The 16519-nt window shown below is 33.9% G+C and overlaps 3 protein-coding genes across 3 annotated transcripts; 2 read left to right on the forward strand and 1 right to left on the reverse strand.

The window, feature by feature from the left end:
* The first annotated feature begins 753 nt into the window (after window positions 1–753).
* On the forward strand, window positions 754–4814 carry LOC113225994 (dnaJ homolog subfamily C member 30-like). The gene is made up of 5 exons (XM_026458491.1): window positions 754–901; window positions 978–1163; window positions 2761–2848; window positions 3807–3957; window positions 4564–4814. The coding sequence occupies exons 1-5, from the start codon at window positions 869–871 to the stop codon at window positions 4793–4795; spliced, it is 690 nt and encodes a 229-aa protein (XP_026314276.1). The 5' UTR covers window positions 754–868; the 3' UTR covers window positions 4796–4814.
* Window positions 4815–5376: 562 nt separating this feature from the next.
* Window positions 5377–10882, reverse strand: LOC113225933 (vacuolar protein sorting-associated protein 37B). Its single transcript, XM_026458407.1, has 3 exons — window positions 10684–10882; window positions 8878–9049; window positions 5377–8583 (listed from the first exon to the last, which is right to left on the reverse strand). Exons 1-3 carry the CDS (start codon window positions 10801–10803, stop codon window positions 8225–8227), a joined length of 651 nt encoding a protein of 216 aa, XP_026314192.1. The 5' UTR covers window positions 10804–10882; the 3' UTR covers window positions 5377–8224.
* Window positions 10883–11607: 725 nt separating this feature from the next.
* Window positions 11608–15412, forward strand: LOC113226030 (N-acetylglucosaminyl-phosphatidylinositol de-N-acetylase). Its single transcript, XM_026458535.1, has 4 exons — window positions 11608–11968; window positions 12715–13005; window positions 13761–13854; window positions 15157–15412. Exons 1-4 carry the CDS (start codon window positions 11653–11655, stop codon window positions 15329–15331), a joined length of 876 nt encoding a protein of 291 aa, XP_026314320.1. The 5' UTR covers window positions 11608–11652; the 3' UTR covers window positions 15332–15412.
* Window positions 15413–16519: the final 1107 nt, after the last annotated feature.

Genomic DNA, 16519 nt, shown 5'->3' on the forward strand with positions numbered 1-16519 from the left:
TGAATGAGTGACAGGCGAGATTTTTATGTATATATTTGTTCTATGTATTACAGATAAATTGTATCTCACTACCGTGCACGGGTTCCTAAAGAAGTTTAAACAAACTTACCAAGACTTCATAACAAGAAAAGTGGTTACAGACTGATATTACAGAAAATAAACAAAAATAGCACGTTAGAACCTTAGAATAATTATTCTAAGGTTAGAACTAGATTTCCATAGAATTTTAAATAATGGTTGCAGTGGTTGTATTTCATTATTTTAATTTACTAGCAGAAAATGAGGTTTTTTTTTAAATACTGTTTTATTTTACTTTCGATGTAGTTTTTTCGCAAATGTATTAAAAAACGTCGTTTCATACACGTGCGGATTTGTCATTTTCACTTGTCTCGCGTCTTGACCCTCGCCTCTGGCTCGGGCCAAGAAGCCTCGAGACTCGTAAATAATGACTAACTTCCGCACTTACATCAAAAATAACTATTGTCGACAAAATCGAAACCGTTGGTAAAACCGCATAACGAATATCAAATAGCGAGCCTCAACGATTACAGAATACCGCGAGCGGTATTCTGTAATCGTTGAGGCTCGCTATTTTGTAATCTGTAATCGTTGAGACTCGGTATTCAATACGACGAGGACGAGTTGTATGTTTTTTCAACTCGTTTTAATTACTCGGTGTTATGTCATGTACTCGGTAAGTGTCAGGATCACAACCTGCACAAACTGTGATGATATAATTTTGACATAAGTGACAAACTCCCTCCCTGCGCTCCCGAGTCATAGAATTTTCGGAAGATTTTCGATTTTAAATCAAAAATGCAAAAGGACGTCTTATGAAATCTAAATAAGTCAAAATTGCTGTTAATCAATGGCTATATTCAAAATCATTCGTTTACGGCGTGTAAGTTCTGAATGTTATTACAAAATCTTTGCTAAAAATATCTTCATGTTTTGATTATTCTACGTCGATGTTTCAGCTGTTTTCGAAAGTACTATTGACGGCCCAGTCATTGGCGCAGAAGAGCTCTTGTATGTTTTCCACGACGTCACAACATTGTGCTAGCCATTATGACGTCCTGGGTCTCACACCTAAAGCGACGCAAAATGATATTAAATCCGCGTACTACAAACTATCCAAGGTGTACCATCCTGACAAATCCGATGTAAGTATCGTGCGATAAAATTTCCATATGAGCTTAGCACTTGCTTAGCTCACAAGGAGCACCTTGTGAAAGAGTTCGTACAGGGAAGTACTGCCACCTTATCTATTTATACCGGAATGTGAACAGTGTTCCAGTTTTGAAGAGTGAAATCACAGGCACATGGGACTTGTCAACTTATGTCTCAGGGTATCGGGTGCAGTGGCAATCAGATCTTTCCCCTCAGATCTTTGTAATTTAAAGCTACGAGTGGCACTGCAACTGTTATGGGCAGACATATTGCTTACCATCAGACACACAATTCCCGTCCCGTCACTTGGAATTACAAAAAAAAACTAATTAGGAAACAATTTGTTATATTGAACTTGCAGAATTATTGACAAGAACACAAGTCCCTGCCTTTCAAATCCTTAAATGCTTCGTACTCCTAATAAAAAAGAACAGTCTTGTAACAGTCTATAATTTGAACTCTGAAGCTGTGGTCTAATGATTTGACCGACCGTCTCTGCGGGTCTACTCTCGATCTCCGTCCGACATTCATCTGAAACAATTACTGTCAAATAAGTAATATTCTACAAAATTAAAAGACAAGTATCCAGTATGAAGCTTCATTTGCATCATGTGTCTTCATTTGGTCAAGTATTGCTTAGTTGGCAGTAATTGTTTCGGACAGATGTCAGGCGGAGATAGAGTGTAGACCCCTTGAAGCAGCAGCCATGGGTTCGAATCGAAAAAAAGATACAACTGCTGAAAGTACTCGTGTACATGTGTGTGGATTGAGTGAGTACACTCTGTAAAATGTAGCAACCAACCTTTCCATTTGTACAAAGATAAAACAAGAAAAATGTGTGCTCACTCAGTTCTTACAGAGGGCTAGTCAGATCCACAAAAGTAGGTATTAAGTTTGTATATAATATTTGCAGATATTTAGTAGTAAATTACTACTAAAACTTGACCAATTACAGTCTGTGTAATACTTACAAATCGAAAATATTGGCGTTTGTTACTCTTCAGAAATCACACACACAAAATCGTGTCCCATTAGTTGCTTGTTTTATTTTTTACCAATTTATATGTAACTTTTACTAAATCTAGACATAAACGAAATTTAATTTGCTTATTTGGTTTTTAAGAAAGTGTTCCTTTTGCGGATTGAGTGAGCATAAGAAAATGTTTGTAAAAATTTAAAAAAGGCACTAATTGATCTGTGATTAAAAACGATAGTTCAGCAAAACTTTTACGAAAAACTAGTACAATAATATTATATGCAAACTTAATACTTTTGTAGATCTGGCTGACCCTCTGTGAGAACTGAGTGAGCACACATTAAGTTATTTTTCAATTGTTTTATCTTTTTACAAGTAGAAAGATTGGTTGCTACAATTGTTTTAGAACTTTTACTAAATGACTAATATATTTTAAGCATTTTACAGAGGGTTCTCACTCAATCCACACACACATACTTATGTTACAAACACATAACTATAAACACTTTAACAAAATTTAGCCTGAATTAGCAACATATTAATAATTTTTTTATATAATACATATTGAACTGCACATTAATAAGTTACATTAAGTCCCCATTATTATTTTCCAGAATGAAACGTCAGCTAAAAACTTCAGAGCAATAACGGAAGCATATGAAGTTTTGGGAAATGTCAATCTGAAGAAAATGTATGACAGGGGTAGGTCACATGTACACATTCACACTTTCCACACAATTACACACCTACAGATAATATATACACATACTTGCACTCACACACATTAACAATTAGGTTAATCGATTTTTAGTCTGAAAAGTTAAAAATTACTGTAATTAGTGAAATGTGTGTTAGTTGTAACACCAGTTACAGTAGATATTAAGTTAGTCTGTTTCATCATCTTAAAAGTATTTAAGAGCAAAATTACTATTAATATTATAGAAGAGCGATGTTTCCTAGCACAGGCCCTAAATTGACATACATCCGCCCCTGTACTATGCCCTTTAAAATGAACGAATAAAACATTTTATTTTTATTTATTTTATTATCTTAGAGTTCTTTAGAACAGATGTAACAACACGAAATCAATCATTTAATTATAGACAGCAGCACATCAAGCTACACATTCTTGGATCTTGTTCTGTTGTTCTGGAGGCTATATTGGACCAAAAGTATATGGTTTGATGAGCTGCCAACTGTACGTTACATTAGGAGAAAATGGACCTGCTATCTATTTAGTCTTAGTTTTTAGTTTGGGTAATAGATTATTTAGTTTTGGTAATACAATTTTATAGGAGATTAGGTTTTTGTTTTAATTAATAAACATTGTGGTACTGGGTATGTATGGTACACCAATACTTTATTTCAATTTTGTAAAAATAAAATGTGAATGGTGGGGAAGTAATCAATCAGGTTAACTCTTTCAAGAAATGCGTAACTGGTATCTGGTCGTCAGCTTGCGTACTTTACTATAACACACTTTCGTTAGAGATGTCCAGTTGTAAGTATACGAGGCCAGCTCGCATACTTTGGTTATGGCCCAAACGCTTTTGTTAGAAATGTCCAACAGTGAATAATGTATGGTTGATATAAGTATCTATAATAAACTTTTTCAGTTTTTTTTACACTTAATTATTTTTTGTTATTGTTCATTTTATAGGGTTGCTGGTAGGGAGGGAAAATACTACGCGTATGGAATATAAACCAGATCCAGAGCCCACCGATCCTGTACTTAAGTTTTATAAATCACGCACATTACGACACATGAACTACACTGTAGATAATCGGCCAGTCTATGACTTTGACACTTGGTAAGATATTTGTAGAAGTCTAAAAATTCTACATGTGCACATTTGTTGAATATTTCCCAAAATCGGCATTATTATTGGTAATTCAAATTGTGAACCAATGTCAACTAAGGCTCAATTTATATTGCTGCGGAACGGAATGGAAGCGAATTTTTGTAACGATATTGTACATAAGAGTAATGAACTTTATGATCAATTGTGTAACATACAAACTAGATACGAGCCAAAGATCACGTCGCGCGTTTTCGCGGAATTCTCACGCGTTCGCGAGAAGTGGCGCGAAGGCAGGCGCAGTATGACCTCAAAAGTCGACGAAATACTACAGCCTCAAGGTGCGGAATGCTCGAGTATTCCAGCGACAGCGCTCGCCTTCGCAAGGCGAAATTTACGTTTCCATTCCATTCCGTTCCGCCGCAATGTGAATTGACCCTTAAGGTGTCTTAGCCTGTGGTCACCAAACTATTTCGTACCCTTGTATTTCCCTAGCGCCACAGAAGCTGCAAGAGGTGCACTTTATTATAAGTATTATTCTGCATTATGCCAACACATTGGTGCTTTGTAAGAAGTAACTACAATATTATGGCTTAGTGTCTTATTTCTCTTTTTCAGGACCAAAGAACACTACGGAAATCTGTTTAGACAAGCTCAGTTTGATAAAGATATGGTCAATAAAAAGCAACAAAGACGAGCCGAAATAATTCGTAATAATAATCAAGAAGCGTTAATCTACATGGTGTTTGCATTAGGAGGACTATTTGTCTTGCTCTTATTTCAGGGCAAGTCAGAATATGATATAGATAAGGTTTCTGTAAATAAGCAAAGGAAAGACGAGACTAAGTAGAACATTTGAATGAGTCACCAACCAACCAATGTCAAGGACAAATCTGCCAAGAACAGATAGATTACTGCGCCAAGAAATTGTAATATAACAATGTTCTCATTTAAGTATTGAATGTATGTGAATCCTCGTTATATTGTGATAAAAATCGTATCAAATTTTAGTTTTATATTTTGAGTAGCTTTGACCATACCTACCAAGTAGAGAAACATCAAGGCTATATATAGTTTTAGTAAATAAATTATTTTCGTTTAATATATTTTTATTTCATTAAATCTATAGCTACTATAATCTTGGCAGTACATACAATATTCTTTAAATTAACTAAAAGATATTATTTCTTATTTTTACACTCTGAAAACAGTCTGTGCCAATAATTCTTCCAAATAAGAGTTTAATTCATTACATTCGTTACTGTATTTCTCCACCACATTTTCGTTTTTGGTTAAACTGTAGTTTCAGATCATTGAATAAACAAAACTTATTATTAAAATTCCTATACATAATACTAAATATTTCTAAAGCTTTCTTCATAGTGACATTTCAATACTATTGGTGCCAGACTATTCTTCAATCTAATAAAAGGTCCTATTATGTTTACTCACATAATTTTAATCACATTTTCACTACAAGCACCATATCATACGGACAGAGGTAAAAATATGTCATTGTAAACAATATTTTCACTTCATTTTGATTTTAATAAACTGAATATACGTAAATAGGTAATTGACACAAAAAAAAATGCTTTCATAATAAATCTAATTATTACATTTAAACTATTACAGCTTACACATAAAAGACAAAGTTGTACACCAAATATTTTTTTAAATATAAAAAGTAGACAATCACAACACAAATACAAACCCATAACTGTCCACATAAATTGAACTTAGATAACTATGTGGTATGTACAGTTAGCGTCAAAATGATCTGATTGGTCAAACTAATCAAATATCTATACACATCCGAGGTGTGGTCAATATGGGTCAATGGAATAGATTTCAATTGTTTTTTAACCGTCTGCAATTTTTTTTGTATGTTACGCGATTACTCCGATTTCGACGATTCTTTTTTGTTGGAAAGAGGGTACCTCAGTAGTGGTACCGTTCAAAAATGATAAAATATTCTACTCTTACCGTTAACCGATTTCAATAAAACTTGGCAAATAATAAATTCTAGAGATGAAACGGATATCCGGTATTCGGCCTATTTATAATATCCGGCGGGATACCGGATAGTAGAACAATATCCGGCCGAATACCGGATGTTTGAAATTGCAAAAAATTCATAATGAGTACGCCATAAAATTCATTTATTGATTAAAGATGATATAATAGGATAAACAGCGACTACAGGATCGGTGACAATCGTTTATTACTTTGTAACTGACAGAGCTACGAAGTAATAAGAGTTCATGGTAAGGCCCCTTAACCAAATATCTACATATCGCACTGCTATTACTAGTGTTATAACTAAAAATATGTTAAATTTAATATCATACCATTTCTGAAGTTAAAATTTGATTATCTATGCGTAAAAAAAATTGTCGTTAAAGTATTGTACGGCTCAATTTATAATTGCGGAATTGCGGCGGAACGGGATGGAAGCGAATTTTTGTAACGATACTGTACATAGCGTAATTAACTCTATGGTCAATTGTGTAACATTCAAACTAGATACGAGCCAAAGATCACGTCGCGTGTCTTCCGCGGAGTACTCGCGCACGCTTGAGAAACTCGCGCATTCGCGAGGATTCCGCAGCTCCCGTCGGCGACGCCTGGCGAATCCGTAGTGGAGCGAAGGCAGGCGCAACGTGACGTCATACTACAGCCTCAAGACGCGGTCGCTGAAATGCTCGAGCATTCGCGGGAATGCTCAAGCATTCCAGCAACCGCGCGAGTTAAGGTTAATGAACGTGGCTCCTTCCGTTTTGTCAGCACGCCTAACTGTGCCAGTTGCTCGCATGCTGACAAATGAATAAAATAATATATAAAGTCTGTAAATTCGTTTTAAGACCGATTATTTGTCTATTATTAGAACTAAGCAGTCACTCTGTCAGTTTGAATAAAGTTTTTTTTAAACTAATCTTCTGGCCAGTCACTTATTTGGCGCAGCCGGTAGAATTCTCGTAGATCCTTCTGTGCCCCGATGCGTAGTAAATTCGGGTACAAACACGTCGAGCATCGTGCGTTTCAACGCTTAGACGGGAATCACCGAACAAACAAATTTAATAAGTACGAGGGTCAAGCCAGAGCCAAGCAGAGTTCCTGACAAGTAATCCAGACAAGAGCCAATGAGAGTAGCAGCGGACCTGTGAGTAAATCTTATCACTGTCCTTTGAAGCTTTCCTTTATTATCCACTCTTGTAATATAATTACGTGTTTATATAATCACATTTTATTTAAACACTGTTGACCAAATTTCGTTAGCATATTTCTAGAATTAGGTACTTTTTGTTCATTCTGTCTTTTTACGCGAAATTATTTAATTTTTGATAACGACTGGTATCAATCGGGTACCCATGGAAATGGTGAAAATAATCCCATTATTCGAAGGGGATTCTAGACAATTACCCGTATTTATTAAGAAGTGTGAATATATTTTGTCCACCTTTAACGGGGATGACAACCAGATGACCTATTTATTTCATGTGTAGATTAACTGGGGAAGCCGCGAACCTAGTAGGAGAGCGGGATCAGACTAAATCGTGGGATGAGCTAAAGCAATTGTTGTCTCAACACTCGCGCGCCTTATCGCGCAGCGAAGCGAAAATGGCGCTTCCATTCCGTTCCGCCGCAATGTAAATTGAGCCTAAGAAACAATTAAAAGATATCTACTTAACTGAGAATGAGGCAAACTTTTTCTGAGCTTAGTTTAGAACAAAACAGTCCTTACTCAATAATATTACAATTTTAGATATATTTGGCATACCTCTACATAAATTTCAATAATCTTTCACGGGAAGTGTGAGTACTTCCGTTTTCATTGTTTCTGAAAATATACACTTTTCGAGTTAATATACTATTGTATTAACAGTGCAATATTATGGTAAACTTATAATTGCAACAGTGCACTAATGAGCGGCGGGTAAAGTTGAACGTCATCATTAGAATAAAATTACGTAATTGACAGTTCTAAAACTTGAACTTCAAAAAATACTACTGTACTTTCTATATTCAGATCATTTTCAGGCCAAATGTAATTGCTAACATCCAAAATTAAACACTGCTTATTCTGTGTATTAAGACACCAGACAAATTATGTTTCCTGTCGTATTATTTTTCGTCATTTTCACCCAGATAAGCAATGTTAAACTTTGACAGTTTTGTTGCAAGACAGTATGAAGTAAATTCGCCATTATCGTCAAAATACTAAGGCGTCGGCTAAATTAAAAAAAGTTCAAAAAGTAAAGCAGTCGTGTAAGAAACTTTAGAAATGGTTTCCATACATGCCAGGCATAGGCATGTTGAGGGGTCCCATTGGATATGGCACTCCTGGAACATTCTGTGGTGGACCGTAGCTTGGATACGGTAAATATGGCCTCTGAATATTGTTGCTGTAAGATCCTTGACTGCCAGTTCTTATAAGCTCACTCATTTTGTCTGCTTTGAACTTCCGTAGATGCATTTCTTTGCGGATTGGTTCAAAGTCTTCTAAGAACTTTTCAACATCTATCTTGCCAGATAGGAAATCATGTGCTATATTTTCTGATTTCTCCTCTACTTCTGCTGCTGCTGTTTGGAGGAGAGCTAGTGTTGTGTCGGGAGATATACCGGTTGATTTTGATTCTGAAATTATATAAACATTATGTTAAAATTTTAATTATTATGGTAATTGAAAGAAGACATCATGCTATGATGTGCCATATTGTGTCATCTAGACAATCAAACAGTTACCTCTACTTTAATGGAACTTTTTAACAATTGAGGGGCACTCACCAGCACCCTTCAAAACCGAAATGCAATAACATTCACATTACTGCTTGGTGGCAGAAATAGGTAAGGTGGCAGTAGTCCCTGGACAAACTCTAACACAAGGAACTGTACTGCTACTAACAATAAGATGATACATTTGGAACTTACTATATTCATCCAACAGTTCCTTGATACGACTGCATATCTCTTGGCCCATTTCTGACTTTGCAGCCACCTCTGCCTTCAACTGCTCCAGATCAGGCTCTTTGCTCAGATTGAACTCTGCCAATGACCGGTTGCTGGCTATTATCATCTCTTTTTCTGTCTCCCAGTCTTTGACCTGCCAAATAAATTATGATTTATATTGAACAGTACCTTAAAGTCAGATACAGGAAACATAAAGTTAGCACAATACAAATTTGGACCATAATGTAATAAGCAGCCCTGATCGCCACAAAAAATTGTAAACAAATTAATTTAACAAATTTTGAGTCATATGTGAAAAACAAAATTTACCAAGTGCAACATTTCGTAGTAAAGAAGCAACAACAAACTGTCTAAATATACAGTGTGTTTTTATGACTGGGACAGTATAACGAAATCCAAAACCATAGAAGCTATAGGGAAACTGTTTGAACCATTAAGTCTTTTTTTGTGAAAACAATTTTGGCATAGTCAATTTTTTTAATATAGTTGATTTTTTAGTGCTGATTAACTCAGTTTCATGTAAGAATCACTAATTCAATTCAGTCAAATTTAATAAAATAGTTTGTAATACAAAATGAATAAAATTGACTAATTTTTTTTAATGCTGATAGACTTAGTTTCATGTGAAGAGGATTTTATTGCATTGGAAGAAAAAATCAATACAGCAAAAGTCGGTCAAATTGAACATATTTTCATACAAAATGAATAAAATTGGCTAATTTTTTTAAGACTGAGTTTCTAGAAAGGATAATTTAATTGTATCATAAGAAAAAATCAGGACAGCAGAAGTTGGTCAAATCTAGTAAAATATTATGTAGAGGATATTTATTTGCAGCATGAGACTTTTAAATGGATATTCCTTTTAAAAGTCTTTATGCACATAATTATAAATTATATACCTACAAATTGGTATAACAGTGTAGATAACAAGAAATAGAAAATGAGTGATATGAGACCGCTGATGCATAGGGAATGTTGAAATTGGACCTCACATAAAAATAATTCAAAAGGTAACTTTTTTGTATTTAATGTGTGCGGAAATAATTATTTAAATATTTCTGTTGTCAAGTTTCAAGGAATTTTACTTGAAGTTCGTGTTCCACTAATATTACAATTCTTTATTATTAAACTGATGAACTCACTTATTTGTTCTTTTATTTTTAATGGAATATTATATATTTAAAAAATCTTGAACTTGAATACTATACACAATGTTAGACTTACATTTGACTAGAAAGTAGCTTAAAATAACATATACCAAACATATTATTGAGAGCTATAGAAACTATATTTATCGACTTGTACATTGTAAATAAACATACATATTTCTTTGTAATATTCAATTGATTTCTTTTACTCTTCTTAATATTTAAACCACTTGTTTTTTACTCATTTTCAAAATGGGGAAACTTAACATTGTTTTTTTTTAACCAATTAATTTGGGTAGGCAAAGGTTCCACTGTCCTTACGTAGTTTATATATCATGAAGGGTAGATGTTTAATAGACAGTTTGAAAATACCTTTTTTAAATTTCTTCAGATTTTTCTTTTAATGACAAAGTACGCAAATAATTGTGCATATCACAAATGTAATATAATAATAGTAATGACTATCTACAATGACTTGTGACTCATCCTTCATAGATAGAGCAACGATTTTGTGCTGTATCGATAACTTTTAAATGCAATTTTAAATTAATATTCAATGGGATAACGCAATGAACAGTGGCATTATCAGGAATCATTTTTACAACAAAAGCTTTAATACCTGTTTTACATCCTTGAGAACCGTATCAAACTTTGTGTCGTCATTCAGCATTTCTTTCAATTCGTCCGAATTCAAATGGGCCAGCAACCCCATAGCCGTGGGATAATCCGGTTGTATCATTGTAACACTCTGTTCGGACCTTTAATAAGATGATGAAAACAATCTTTTTCCAAAATAGAAATTATTATTTTTCAATTCGACGGCAAGGCAAAATGTGTCAAATTCATATAAATGTCAAGTCGAATTTTTTTTTTGGTTTAAGGCACTTCGCGGTATACGTTTGATCCACCACTGCCACCACAAAACGGGGAAATTAATTCACGCACAATAATGGTAAAGTATGGGAAAAGTAAATGAAGAAAGAAGGGGAAGTGGAACGTAGAATAAATAGATGTATGTGTATATTACTGTGTATATTTCCAATTATTACATGAGTAGGGTTGACATAATTACAACACGTATTTTTTATTTCTTATTATTATATATTCACTTAAGATCATTGTGTTTCAATGTAGCTTTATTTGCAAGACTAATGAGCAATTTTAATTTATAATTGATTTAAAAAAAGATCAGACAAAATAAATCGCACTCATACTTATTTTATTTGCTAGAACTTAACTATACATATACACAACATGATTCTAGATTCTTACGCCACATTATCTCACTAAAGGTTCGCACTTCGCACTTCGCACCTTTCACTCTATTATACAAGTCCGTGACTCAACTCAACATCAACACAATAACATAGTCAAACCGGAAACATTCGAATATATAGTTCTTATTTTTCTAAGGCAACATTAATTGCAAAATGTCAAAAATATCACTGAAAAGTACAATGTTGAAAATTTCTTAAAATTGTAATAAAATGCGTTGCGAGTTGAAAGATTGATATAAAATTTTATAAACAAACGTAATAAAGTCCAATGGCTTATCTTCGCACAAAGAGTTCATAGGTTCTAGTCAGAAATGTTATTAAATGAAGCGTCTGTTGATCTTGAAAATATCTACAAGTTTTACTTGCAATTTGTGTCTGAAACTCTATTGTATTTTAGGAATTTCGCATTGTATGTAAGCATATGGCTTTTAGGGTACTTAGTGGTATGTTGTGTAGTGTATCGGCGGTATGCACGGCGTTTACCGACGAGAACCCGCGGGGCGCTACGAGCGAAGAGAGTTTTACTGGTTACGGCCCATCCTGACGACGAATGCATGTTCTTTGGTCCCACAATATTTAGACTTTGTGAACAGGGAGCTGACGTGCACTTACTCTGTTTATCTAATGGTAAGTTTTTGCAAACTCAATTTCTCAGTAAAAAATATAGGTCAGAGAAATGCGGCTCAGGCTGTACCGAAGGAAACTGTCAACCACAGAAGAAGGGATAAAAACAAAAGTGTTTATTTAGATCCAAAATTTCCTTAAAATTGCATTAATAGTAACATAATAATATGAAAAAAAAAATTCTTAGCAAATATTTTTTCGAATCTAAATTGTATCTTTTTTTTTTCTTCAAACAAACCAACATTAAAGTCAGCAGTGATCATGGGACCTGTAAATGAAAAAAAATGTTGGTTTGTTTGAGAAAACAAATATGTGCAGTTTAATTCAGAAAAAATAGTTTTATTTCCTATTTATAACAATCGTGAAAACCTAAGAACTAAAAAATTTTCTATTTTGGTTTCGCACTGCCAATTTCATAGTCCTATCGAAATACTACTTGTAATTCTTTCAGTGACAGTTTGGCGGTTTATAAACCATAATTTGACATATACTACATATTTTATTGAGATATTTTTTTTTCTGAAATAACTCACTAGTTTTTGTTACGATTATGAATAGGACCTGTGGCTCAGATGGTTAGAACAAAGCTACAGTGCAGCATGAACGTGGGTTCAAGTCCCACTGGGTCGACAAAATTTCCCTGTGTGTACAATCTTTGTATTCATAACCATAACTTACTACATAATTTCTCACAAAATACCATTAACAAGTCAAAAATTAAACATTAAATAAATATCTTCAAATTTCAGGTGACCATGAAGGTAAAGGGCACTTACGACGTACAGAACTTTGGGATGCATGCAAAAAACTCGGAGTTCCTGGACAGAATATCACTATAATCATGGATACACGTCTTAAAGATGACCCAAAAGTCCAATGGCCAGTTCCAGTGGTATCTAAACTTATACAACACCAACTTGAGTCTTTGGACATAGACACCCTTGTAACGTTTGATCGAGGTGGTGTCTCATCGCACCCAAACCACTCAGCTGTTTTTTACGCTATTGCTTATATGTTTGTTGAGAAAATGATGCCTAAAAGTGAGTTCTGAAATATAGCAAATTATTATAATAGTAACAAATTAGTGCAGTATTTTCACAAAAAATATGAATATCATTGTAGTAAAAACATCATGATATTCAATAAAGCGACATCTCTACTTCTGGTAGCTGTAGCAGGCTAAGTTCACGCAGGTGGCACTGATGGCAAAAAAGGTGTTTAAACCAAAATTCAAAGATCTGCAACAAGCACATAGAGATATTCGTAAGATCTGCTGATTCAGTCTAGCTCAGCTGATAAGAGCAGTGGTCCCAGTGTGGCTACAGACGCTGGCTCGGGTCCACTCAGTTGAAGGAATTTTTCCTTATTGTTTGAACTTTGTAACAATAATAATATAACACATTACTATTAATTTGTATTATAAAGTCACTTTTTAATACATTCATAGTCCCCTACACATACATACATATAAAGGCCCAAATCAACCCTGTAAGTCCTATGTAATTAGTGTGAAATAGTGTTGGTTTTATCTTAATATATCCAAATTATTGTTATTTTTGAAAAATTCACCTGCAGAAGATTATCAATTCACAAGTTTAAAAAAAATCAAGGCTTTGATTTACAAATTGAATCAAGATATTTAACATTGTAGTAGTATGTAGATGCGACTCCATAGGTGTGCGTGGACTTATGGTTGAAACCAATTTGCAACTCCAGGAGGAGTCATGGACTGTGAACATGTTAAATACCTAATCATAATACCTGTACCCTAAATAAGTAAAATGTTTCCTTGCAGGGTGCACAGTTTACACATTAGACTCTGTAAATATACTGAGAAAGTACATTAGTTTTCTAGACCTTCCACTTAGTTTTGTCCTGTCTTCCAAGAGGTGAGTAAATGATGCTTAATTCAAATAAATAACTACGTCTCACAAAATAAACTAATAATAATAATGTTCAGATACGTGATATACTAATTACCAGGTCTGCAACTAGGGATCTTGCTTTTTTGCTACTTATTAATATTACCATTACTCATACTTCACCTATTCTGAACACTGTTGTGACCAAAACGTATTACAATTTTGAAATAACGCAGACAACAATACAGGTAATTCGCTATTGAAAAGAGTTTGTGTAACTTTTATATAGTAACTGAAATAATATTGAACATAACAACAACAAGGCTCAGTCGTTTGGTTTTGTGTCGGGTAGGAGTGCTGCTTAAAGGTGAGGCCAGACAAACGTAATTTTGTGAGTTGTGAGTCGCGGCGTTTCAGTCTCGTATTTTACGTTCGACGAAATTCCGGTAGGAGCGCCAGAAGAACGTATTCTATTCAGTTTTTTTTTAATTTATCGGAATATTTTAATTATAAATTGTTATTTTATTGTATGTAGGTTACAATTTTTTTTAATATCAGTTTATAATGCAACTGCATTTGTTCAGTTAATATTCTCATTGATATTATTTTAAGGTACTAAATTTTATTGACATGTAATGGAAATTATGGCAAAAAAATGATTATGATTACGTTGCTTTTAAGTGTTTGTATGGGGTGGTTGTGTCATATACACGTTGTAATGAATCTATTAAACATATTCACACTATGTATCATAGATTCATTTATGAAGCATTAGAAAATGATGTTAGGAAAAGAAAAAGAAACTGGATATATCCTTTCAATATGAAAATACCTCGCCCCTCCCGTATACACACATCACACAGTGCGACCAAAGTTCGGTCGTAAATACGCGCGTGAGTCTCAAAAAAATAATTATGCCTCGTCGTAAGGCACAAGTCGGATTTTTATATGAAACCGAATACAGCGTAAATTACGCGACTCACAATTCAAAAGATTACGCTCGTCTGACCTCACCCTAATTCTCCAAAGTGATACATTACACACTGTTGCATGATATTATCATTATACACTTCCAGACACATAATTCGAGCCACCACGCATTTTCAGTATTAAGTGCCATAAGCTTAAACAATGTTTGATCGATCAAAAACTATTACGCAAATTTGAAACTAGTGCACTAAACTCCATAAGTCCTTGTTGGGAATTTGGATTTGCAAAAAAATACTATTTTTGTATTCTAGCCCTTTAAGACAAAAATGCGAGGTGGCTCGAATTATGTGTCCGGGAGTATATTATTACTGTCATTACTTGCACATCTCTTATTTACAGATACTTCCTGCGCTGGACGGAAAGTAGGCGCGTAGTGCGCTCAATGAAGGAGCATCGATCACAAATGGTATGGTTCCGATATCTCTATGTCATGTTTTCCCGGTACATTGTTATCAACACTTTAAGACGTATCAGTCTGGCTGACATTGAATTAGAACTAGAGGTTGACGATTGAAGGGTTATCAAAACTAAGTATATAAATAACTGCTGTTGTTCATTTGGAACCATTTTAATGGACTTATATGACAGATTCATCGTACATAAAGCCAAGTATTGTCGTAACTCAACATTGTGGAATTGAGAAAATACGATTTGAAAATTTAAAAAATTACTGAATGTAACCAATAAATTAATTATGTGTTCTCGTTCACAAAAAAATAACTAAATATAATGTATAAATAAAAATAATGATTTATTTTTTATTTACTTTGGCAATTTTTTTATTCATTTTATTTTATTGGCAATTAGATCCATTCATATTTTTTCTATTAATTTTCAAGTCGTGTTTTCTCAATTCCACAATTTTGAGTTACGACAGTGTTTGATTTCATGTGCGTGTACTGTGACTTAATAAAAGTAATATTATAAGGGTCGACACGTATTTATATGCAACACGAGGGCTGTGCTCTCCATAGGTCGATTAACTGTAACGTCGTATGATGTCATTAGATTTTATCATAAAAATAATCACTGATGCTTTCTTGTTTCGAGTCAATTACTGTTGATGACATAGTGTTATACTAAATTTTACTTAAAAAATACAATTATGTAAAAAATACTACAAATTGAAAAAAAAATTATCTTCGCACATATTATAAACCCTCTATGACATGTTCAAAAATCGCAAATTACGACCGGCATAAAGATAAACTGTTTTGTTAGAAAAAACTTCTTATCTGTGAAAATATTATTATTGCGTAATGATAATATCGAATTCAATGTTGTTATTACATTCAAATTTCGAACATCTCTGAAAACCGAAACCATTTGATTCGACCTCAATCATTGACTTACCTCAATTATAATATCAGTCGAGATGAAGTTTTATTCAAAATGAAATGTCAATTGCAAACAATTTTGACAAATTTCACAAGTTACTTGATATCGAATGATATGATAGTCTAATTCAAAACAGAGTCTAATTTCGAACCCTCCTACGTAAAGTATCGTATGTCGAAATTGCCAAGTTTACAGGGGAGCGTTTCAAAGTTCTCCGTTTTATTTGGCAAAACCTCATTACTGACATAGAGTGATCATCTAACCGACATCTAGGATTTTACAATACTCTATGTGAGTAACGAGATTTGCCGAATAAAACAGAAATGCTAAAGTTACGTATTATGCTCATTGCAGTGAATTCAGA

Source organism: Hyposmocoma kahamanoa, unplaced genomic scaffold (assembly GCF_003589595.1).
Source record: "Hyposmocoma kahamanoa isolate Upper Pololo Valley unplaced genomic scaffold, ASM358959v1 180, whole genome shotgun sequence".
NCBI lineage: Eukaryota > Metazoa > Arthropoda > Insecta > Lepidoptera > Cosmopterigidae > Hyposmocoma > Hyposmocoma kahamanoa.

Coding starts and splice junctions, on each gene's coding strand:
- LOC113225933 (XM_026458407.1), bottom strand. CDS start 10,803: ATGATACAACCGGATTATCCCACGGCTATGGGGTTGCTGGCCCATTTG. Junction 9,050..10,683: donor TTCTCAAGGATGTAAAACAG/GTATTAAAGCTT, acceptor TTTATTTGGCAG/GTCAAAGACTGGGAGACAGA. Junction 8,584..8,877: donor GGAACTGTTGGATGAATATA/GTAAGTTCCAAA, acceptor ATATAATTTCAG/AATCAAAATCAACCGGTATA.
- LOC113226030 (XM_026458535.1), top strand. CDS start 11,653: ATGTTATTAAATGAAGCGTCTGTTGATCTTGAAAATATCTACAAGTTT. Junction 13,006..13,760: donor TGAGAAAATGATGCCTAAAA/GTGAGTTCTGAA, acceptor GTTTCCTTGCAG/GGTGCACAGTTTACACATTA. Junction 13,855..15,156: donor TTTGTCCTGTCTTCCAAGAG/GTGAGTAAATGA, acceptor TCTTATTTACAG/ATACTTCCTGCGCTGGACGG.
- LOC113225994 (XM_026458491.1), top strand. CDS start 869: ATGGCTATATTCAAAATCATTCGTTTACGGCGT. Junction 1,164..2,760: donor ACCATCCTGACAAATCCGAT/GTAAGTATCGTG, acceptor ATTATTTTCCAG/AATGAAACGTCAGCTAAAAA. Junction 2,849..3,806: donor GAAGAAAATGTATGACAGGG/GTAGGTCACATG, acceptor TTCATTTTATAG/GGTTGCTGGTAGGGAGGGAA.